The following is an 8,467-nucleotide window of genomic DNA, read 5'->3' on the forward strand; positions in this document are numbered from 1 at the left end:
CACATGCACACGCACACACGCACACATGCACACACGTATGCACATGCACACACGTACACACGCACATGCACACACATACACACACGTCCATGCACATGCACACACACGCACTCCAGGTCCCGCCACATCCTGCTGCCCCACCCAGGGCTTCACCAGCCTGCATCTAATTCAGGGCTGCACATCCTGGCTTGGGGGCAGCTGTGCTGCCAACAGAGGCCAGCAACAAGCCCACCTCCTCCCAGGCTGAGCCACAGGAGAGCACCACCCACTCCTTCCATGGCTCCCCGTGGGAACATCCTCTGTGCCCAGGGAGCTCTGCCCTCAGGGCCTCTGGGAGGCAGCCTGGGCTGAGGAGCAGCCAGGGATGGCTTGTTCCCGCACACCGGCCACTCTGCCTCCCCAGAGACAGCTGCACAGCAGCCATGGCCTCGTGTGTGCGCCCGTGTGCTGGGAAGAGAACGCTGCAGCTCTGAGGGGCAGAACCGGGCGGGCTGTGCCTTGGTCACTGGCACACACGGACCCCAGAACCCTGCCCTGAGACTCCTCCTGCCCCCTTCTCCTTCAGGGCAAGCTGGGGCGCATCGGACCTCCTGGTTGCAAGGGAGACCCCGGAAACCGGGTAAGGGCCGTTTGCACCCCTCTTTCAGCCTCGGCTCGGGTATGGGTGCCTGACTGGGCGGGAGAGTGGTTGCTGCTGCGATGGGAGCTTGGGTTCTCCTGGCAGCCCAGCACCCCAGCCCAGCGTTCTGCTGGGTCTGAGTCATATGAGGAATCCCCCTGGGAGCTCCTGGCGGATCCCCGTGGCCTGGAGACCTCATGTGTCTTCAGCTTCAGTGTCACTGGACAGCTCCATGTCTCTGAGCAGCAGATCTGGGCCTGGCCTCTCGGTCACTGAGCCTGGGGCCTCACAGCGAGGGTGGGAGGTGCCTCCCAGGCTGGGACAACGGGGCACTGGGGCCCTGGCTCATGGGGAGAATCTCACCCGCCGTGTGCTGAGCTCCACCTCTCACTCCTCTCTCAGGGCCCCGATGGTTACCCAGGGGAAGCAGGGAGTCCGGGGGAGCGAGGAGACCAAGGCGGCAAGGTAAGTGACCTTGTCAAGGTGCAGGCCGGCCAGGGCAGGTGGAGTCACCAGCTTCTAGGGGTTTCCCTGTTCCCCACCCCGAGAGGGGCCTCCTGGAGGCAGCCCCAGCTGAGAAGCTGACCAGAGAGGGCCTTTCCTGAAACACTGGTCAGTGAGGACCCAATGGCCGTGGGACGCGATGGGGTACCCTGCCCACTGCTTCATCAGCTTGCGGCTAACCCAGGGCTGCACGTCCTGCTTGGGGCGGCTCCACCACTGCCCACCTAGGCCTCAGCAACAAACCCACCTCCTCCCAGGTGCAGCCCCAGGGAGCCCCACCCACACCTCCTGGAGCTCCCCATGGGAATGTTCGTGCCACAGGGGCTCTGCCCTCCTGGGCTGCCTGCAGTATCGCCCCATCCCTGGCGGCCCAGGATCCCCAGGGGCTTTTCTCTGGGAGCCTGGCACTTGGACCCAGGGCTTCCCACTTCCGGTCCACCTTCCCTCAGCCTGAGCCCAAGTCTGGCTGAGTTCCCTGTGTAGATGCACGGGCGTCCTGCCTGCGACACACACTCTGCCCTCGGCTGGCATGGAGGTTCCGGCAGCCCCAGCCAGCATCTGGCGTCCGAGGTGCCCTGCGGATATCAGGGAGGTGCAGCCCCAAGCCCGACTGTGGGTCCTGCCCCACCGCTGGGCAGCCTGCACCCCCTTCCGCTGCCAAAAGACGTGAGGCTGATTCTGCAAACCCTTCCAGGGGGACCCTGGCCGCCCAGGACGCAGAGGGCCCCCGGGAGACATCGGGGCGAAGGGAAGCAAGGTGAGCCCCTCTGCTTCTTCACCTGCAGCTGAGCTGGCCACACTCACGCCCATGGCCCGGATGGACGGTCACACTGGCCACCGTCTCTGCTGTCACCATGGTTCCCCATTGGGCTCTGGGGACATGGGGAGGGACAGGAAGGACAGGCCATGTGCCCTGAGCCACCAATTGCTCTGACCTGTGCCCTCCTCACGAGGCTGGACAAGCTCCAGGGGACCCTGCAGGCCCCACGTGCCTGGCAAGTGGATTCCGCTGGAAGACAGTAGGGGCTCCACACCACACACGGACAGGCGTGACAGTACCTGAGGACCCGGGGTCAGGCCCTGCTGTGGCCTCTGCCTCTGGGTGACTGTGCTGTTCTCTCCTTCCTCAGGGGTATCAAGGCAACAACGGAGCCCCAGGAAGTCCTGGTGTGAAAGGAGCCAAGGGTGGGCCTGGGCCCCGCGGACCCAAAGGCGAGCCGGTGAGTCCCGCCCACCCCCGCCTCAGGGCCCCGCTCTGAGCATCCTCCTTGCAGCTTGAGGAGGACCATGGGAGAAGGGCACCTGGGCTGTAGGCAGGACCCCCTGCTGGCAAGGCAGAGCCAGGCCCCCATCTTCCTGAGAAGTAGACCCGGACCACCCCACGGGCACCCCCAGGGCTGAACTTAGAGGGGAGGCCCAGGCAGGTCCTCCATGGTGTTCCCTAAACCCAGCCCCAGCTGCCCAGGCCGTCCTGTGAAGGGTGGTCGGGGCCCGTCCCAGTGCTGACCACTCCAAGGGGATTNCCTCTCTCCACCCACTCATCTATCCACCCATCCATCCATCGCCCATCCACCCATTTGCCCACCCCCATCCACTTGCCCATCCATCCATCATTATCCATCCCTCGTCTTATGCTCACTCAGTTCCAGACCAACCTGCAGTCCTGGTTAAACCCTTGGCCAGGCTGGGGATTTGGAGGCCCAGAGCACCTGCTAGGGGATGCTGGGAGCGGATGCTGTGTGTGGGACATTGGGGAGGGGACCCTTGGGGAATGCTGTGTGTGTGAACTCTGAGGGGAATGCTATGTGGAAGTATCTTTGGGGGGAGGGGACCCTGGTGGGGGATGCTGGGGAGGGGACCCTGGTGGATGCTGGAAGTGAGGGTGGGTGGAAGGAGGCGGCCCCTGAGCCAGCCGTCCCCTTCAGGAAGGTGGGGGTGGTGCTCACGGCTGGGGCCAAGTTGCCTGGCATCCTCCCGTACTTTCAGATGCACACGCTCAGCCTCAGGGCCCCTCCCTGCCTCTGCCCAGCTGCTGTGGGCTTCGGGACGGTGACACTCACAGGCTCTCCTTTCTCTCCTTTCCTCCCAGGTTCTCCTTTCAAGCCAAAGTCGCCTCGGCCTCCCTGTGACAGGGGACACATGTTAGCCTGGGACAGATGATGTGAGATTTTACTTGGAAAATATATCTGGCATTTTGGGATTATTTAAATGGGAACATCTATGTGGTTTTTTGGCAAAGGCTGAACTTTGGTTGGAAAGGAACCAGCCAGTGGCCGATGGCTCCCTCAGAACTCAGCCTAGGTGTCATGGCTGGGCCTTGGGGGGCCAGGACCATCCCAAGACAGGGATGGTCCTGTCAGTGACGGTGGGCGCTGTGTTCCCAGCAATAGTGGGTGGGCATCCAGACCCCCACCCTGGGCGGGCACAGGTGGCCAGGACCCACATGTACCTCCGGGCCGCGTGGGCCGGGCTCGCCTTTTTCTCCCTGGGAAGCAAAGAGAAGTCAGGGTGACTCAGCCTCAGACCCCAGGGCTCCGTCCTCCCTCTGGGCAGCTTCTGCGGCCGTCCCCTCTGCTTATGCACACTCTGGGTGAGGCCGCCGTGCTGCGTTCTGAGCCACACTCTTCTGATGCTGGGCTGGACCTGTCCTTCGCTGAGTCACCCAGAGCCTTCTCACCACTCCGTCCCCTAGGAGGGACCTCACTTTCTTCTGCACAGAGGAGGCCTCGAGGGAACGACTAGGAACCTTCAGGGCCCTTGGGACAATGTCCACCCCCTCCTGGGAGCTGCCATCTCAGGCTGTGACTCACAGGTGCTCCTCGGGGTCCTGGGTAGCTGAATCCAGGCCTGCCGGGGTCTCCCTGGAGGAGGACGTTGAGTCGGTCAGCAAGGTCATAGGACGGGGTGGGGCTGGGGGGCTGTGCTCAGCAGGGCCCAAGGTGCACACGGGGGTAGAAGTGGGCTGAGGGTGCTGTCCAGGGCTGGCTGTGAGCAGGGGCCTGGCAGAGCCAACCTCGCCTTGTCCATCTCCAGCTGGGGCTGGCTGTGCCTAGAGACCCAGGAGCTGCCGCCTGCCCACACACGGGGAGGACGCTGCTCAGGCCACATGGCTGCCCTCAGGCCCTGCCTCAGGAAGGATGCGCCTCCCCCACCCAAGGGTCGCTGCTCAAGAGGAGAGCCGGGGGCTTCCTGGACCTGGAGGCAGCCCCTCCCTCCAGAGCGGAGAACAGGAGGCAGAGGCCCGGCCTGAGGCACCTCTGCTGGCAACAGCGACCCCAGGCCGGCCCCCGTCCTGCTCCTCAGGCAGCTGCCCTGAACCCCCAACACATCCTGCTGGAGAAGGAGCACGTACCTTGGGGCCTGGCTGTCCTGAGTCTCCACGGGGTCCTGCATCACCGGGGTCTCCCCGAGATCCCTGAGGGCAGGAGAGAAAATCAGAAGTCAGCACAGGCAAGGACTGGCCATGCCCAGGGGTCACCTGACATGCTCCGTCCACCCCTGAGCATCCGGGCACATGGCCCCAGCTCCTCCTGCTGCCTGTGGGGGCCGTGGACCCTTGTCTTGAGGGTCCCAGCTCCTCCTCTCCCCATGGCTCATCCAGGCCCTCAGGCCCACCGCTTTGCCCCTGACTCCCCCACCTGGGTCCTTCAGGGCAGAATGAGGGGCTGGGGCTGAGAGTGGGTATGAGGTACTTGGGGTCTAGGGGAGCAGGTCCTGGCTTCTGAGGCCAGGCCCTGCTGCCTGGGTTTCCTATGGGGACAGTGGCTGGCTCCAGCCTGTCCCCACACGGACAGGGAAACCTGAGTGGTGCCACAAAGAGGGCATGGACCGTGGGGTCAGAGGGCACTGGGGTCCCACCTCTAGCCGTGGGGTCAGAGGGCACAGGGGTCCCATCTCTCGTCATAGGGCTACAGGTGTCCCACACTGACCTGGTTTCCGGGCTCCCCAAGAGCCCCCTGGGGGCCTCTGGGTCCAGGCAAGCCTCGGTCTCCCTGGAAGAAAGGGGAGGAGTTTGGGGTCCTCTTGACTCACAGCGGCACCCTGCAGACCCCGACATCAATCCTGTGGACACTGCAGGGCCTCGGGGGGAAGGTGGGTCTGGCCCTAGCCCCTGCGACCCTCCCGGAGGTTGTGGCTCCACTTGACTTTCAGCCCTGACCACACTGCGTGGAGCAGACCAGGTTCTGGGTGCAGCCCCCGCCTAAGCACCCCTACCTTGGGGTACAACCCCCGCCTGGGCCCCCCTTACCTTGGGGTGCAGCACCCACCTGGGTTCCCAACCTTGGGGTGCAGTCCCTGTCCACCTTCCCTTGGGGTACAGCCACCCTTGGCCCCCCTACCTTGGGGTGCAGCCCCCCGGGCCTCCCTACCTTGGGGTACAGCTCCCATCTCCCACTACCCTGGGGTACAGCCCCCTTTCTCACTGCCTTGGTGTGCAGCCCCGAGCCCCCCTACCTTGGGGTGCAGCACCCCTCCTCCATTACCTTGAGGTGCAGCCCCTCCCCCCTACCTTGGGGTACAGCCCCCCTCCACCATACCTCGGGGTGCAGCCTCCCTGGGCCTCCTTACATTGAGGTGCAGCCCCCTCACCCCCCTACCTTGGGGTGCAGCACCCCTGCCCCCCTACCTTGGCTCCTTTGTTGCCAACCTCTCCAGCCAGGCCGCGGGGCCCCTCAGGGCCAGGGTCCCCCTGTGGGAAGGGAAGGGAGGCCCCATGGGTCTCAGCTGACGCCTCTAGCCTGGGTCCCACGTGAGAGGCGGGTGTGGCCGGGGTTGGGGAAGGGGGCCTGAGAGGAAGACCCCTGTCTGTCCAGGGGGACATGGACCAGTCGCCTGTTTCACCCACAGTTCCTTCCTGGTGCCTGTAGCTGGTGCTCTGAGCATGGGGTCTCTCAGTCCCCCTGAGGCCACCCACATGTGGTAAGGCCTTGTCCACCTCCCGGGAGGAAGCCCCTTCCCCTGGTGTCGAGGGGAGCTGGTGGCCGGGGTTTTGCCGCCCAGCCCTTCAGCGTCACCCCTGAAGTCACGGGCCTGTGTGCGGTGCCTGCACAGCCGTGTGGGGTGTGCCTGGGCGGGCAGTGGAGCTCCTTCAGCAGGGAATGGGGTGTGGGGATCTCCAGGCTGCGTTACCAGACTCCACAGGGAGTGTCCCCTGGAGGGTGAGGCCCTGGAGTTCTATCGTTCTCTGGGAGGAATGGGGTTGGGGCCCTCATCAGGAGAGCCCATGGGCACCACAGTGAGACCCTGTGGCACCTCCACACGAGGACTCACCTTCTCCCCCTTGGGGCCGTTGCTGCCTGGGCTGCCCTTGGTGCCGGGGTCTCCCCTGCGCCCCTGCAGAGAACAGGCGTGTGGGTGAGGGAGGGGGCTGAGCGCAAGCCCAGAGCCCCTGGAGGGTGGGAGCTGTGCCGGGGCCAATGCTGCTTCTCTCCAGGAGGGCTCTGGCTTTGGGACCTGGGACCTCGATCCCCAGGCTCCTTCCCAACGGCCTCAGCCTGCGCCGGTGGCTCTGCTGCCAGCCCTCATCCCTGTGCTGGGTTGGTCCCACCCATGCTGAGGAGTTAGGAACGATCTGGGGAGGCTCCAGGTGGAGTTGCATGTCCGGTGAGTGGCGTTTTAGGTGATAGGCTGGGGTCCGGCGGGGATCTGGTGCCGTCCAGCCACTGTGGTCACTCGCAGGCAGGCTCCGTGCTCAGACAGAATCCCCTTGGAGTGGTCAGCACTGGGACGGGCCCCGACCACCCTTCACAGGACGGCCTGGGCAGCTGGGGCTGGGTTTAGGGAACACCATGGAGGACCTGCCTGGGCCTCCCCTCTAAGTTCAGCCCTGGGGTGCCCGTGGGGTGGTCCGGGTCTACTTCTCAGGAAGATGGGGCCTGGCTCTGCCTTGCCAGCAGGGGTCCTGCCTACAGCCCAGGTGCCCTTCTCCCATGGTCCTCCTCAAGCTGCAAGGAGGATGCTCAGAGCGGGGCCCTGAGGCGGGGTGGGCGGGACTCACCGGCTCGCCTTTGGGTCCGCGGGGCCCAGGCCCACCCTTGGCTCCTTTCACACCAGGACTTCCTGGGGCTCCGTTGTTGCCTTGATACCCCTGAGGAAGGAGAGAACAGCACAGTCACCCAGAGGCAGAGGCCACAGCAGGGCCTGACCCCGGGTCCTCAGGTACTGTCACGCCTGTCCGTGTGTGGTGTGGAGCCCCTACTGTCTTCCAGCGGAATCCACTTGCCAGGCACGTGGGGCCTGCAGGGTCCCCTGGAGCTTGTCCAGCCTCGTGAGGAGGGCACAGGTCAGAGCAATTGGTGGCTCAGGGCACATGGCCTGTCCTTCCTGTCCCTCCCCATGTCCCCAGAGCCCAATGGGGAACCATGGTGACAGCAGAGACGGTGGCCAGTGTGACCGTCCATCCGGGCCATGGGCGTGAGTGTGGCCAGCTCAGCTGCAGGTGAAGAAGCAGAGGGGCTCACCTTGCTTCCCTTCGCCCCGATGTCTCCCGGGGGCCCTCTGCGTCCTGGGCGGCCAGGGTCCCCCTGGAAGGGTTTGCAGAATCAGCCTCACGTCTTTTGGCAGCGGAAGGGGGTGCAGGCTGCCCAGCGGTGGGGCAGGACCCACAGTCGGGCTTGGGGCTGCACCTCCCTGATATCCGCAGGGCACCTCGGACGCCAGATGCTGGCTGGGGGCTGCCGGAACCTCCATGCCAGCCGAGGGCAGAGTGTGTGTCGCAGGCAGGACGCCCGTGCATCTACACAGGGAACTCAGCCAGACTTGGGCTCAGGCTGAGGGAAGGTGGACCGGAAGTGGGAAGCCCTGGGTCCAAGTGCCAGGCTCCCAGAGAAAAGCCCCTGGGGATCCTGGGCCGCCAGGGATGGGGCGATACTGCAGGCAGCCCAGGAGGGCAGAGCCCCTGTGGCACGAACATTCCCATGGGGAGCTCCAGGAGGTGTGGGTGGGGCTCCCTGGGGCTGCACCTGGGAGGAGGTGGGTTTGTTGCTGAGGCCTAGGTGGGCAGTGGTGGAGCCGCCCCAAGCAGGACGTGCAGCCCTGGGTTAGCCGCAAGCTGATGAAGCAGTGGGCAGGGTACCCCCATCGCGTCCCACGGCCATTGGGTCCTCACTGACCAGTGTTTCAGGAAAGGCCCTCTCTGGTCAGCTTCTCAGCTGGGGCTGCCTCCAGGAGGCCCCTCTCGGGGTGGGGGAACAGGGAAACCCCTAGAAGCTGGTGACTCCACCTGCCCTGGCCGGCCTGCACCTTGACAAGGTCACTTACCTTGCCGCCTTGGTCTCCTCGCTCCCCCGGACTCCCTGCTTCCCCTGGGTAACCATCGGGGCCCTGAGAGAGGAGTGAGAGGTG

The 8,467-nt window shown here is 65.0% G+C and overlaps 1 protein-coding gene and 1 long non-coding RNA gene across 2 annotated transcripts in view; one reads left to right on the forward strand and one right to left on the reverse strand.

Annotated features, from left to right (window-relative positions):
• Window positions 1-8,467, reverse strand: part of COL6A2 (collagen type VI alpha 2 chain) — a 27,145-nt gene that overhangs the window by 11,554 nt on the left and 7,124 nt on the right. The window contains exons 5-14 of the mRNA XM_017888654.1: window positions 8,384-8,452; window positions 7,585-7,647; window positions 7,122-7,211; window positions 6,395-6,457; window positions 5,751-5,813; window positions 5,053-5,115; window positions 4,476-4,538; window positions 3,934-3,984; window positions 3,573-3,608; window positions 3,184-3,246 (exon numbers count right to left, since the gene is read on the reverse strand). Of these exons, the coding sequence (XP_017744143.1) occupies window positions 3,184-3,246; window positions 3,573-3,608; window positions 3,934-3,984; window positions 4,476-4,538; window positions 5,053-5,115; window positions 5,751-5,813; window positions 6,395-6,457; window positions 7,122-7,211; window positions 7,585-7,647; window positions 8,384-8,452 (624 nt within the window). The remainder of the gene's footprint in view (window positions 1-3,183; window positions 3,247-3,572; window positions 3,609-3,933; window positions 3,985-4,475; window positions 4,539-5,052; window positions 5,116-5,750; window positions 5,814-6,394; window positions 6,458-7,121; window positions 7,212-7,584; window positions 7,648-8,383; window positions 8,453-8,467) is intronic.
• On the forward strand, window positions 520-2,359 carry LOC108539784 (uncharacterized). Its single transcript, XR_001888479.1, has 4 exons — window positions 520-619; window positions 1,022-1,084; window positions 1,818-1,880; window positions 2,254-2,359. It is a non-coding gene; the product is annotated as an uncharacterized LOC108539784 (long non-coding RNA).

This window comes from Rhinopithecus bieti, unplaced genomic scaffold, assembly GCF_001698545.2.
Source record: "Rhinopithecus bieti isolate Rb0 unplaced genomic scaffold, ASM169854v2 scaffold_18153, whole genome shotgun sequence".
Taxonomy (NCBI): Eukaryota; Metazoa; Chordata; class Mammalia; order Primates; family Cercopithecidae; genus Rhinopithecus; species Rhinopithecus bieti.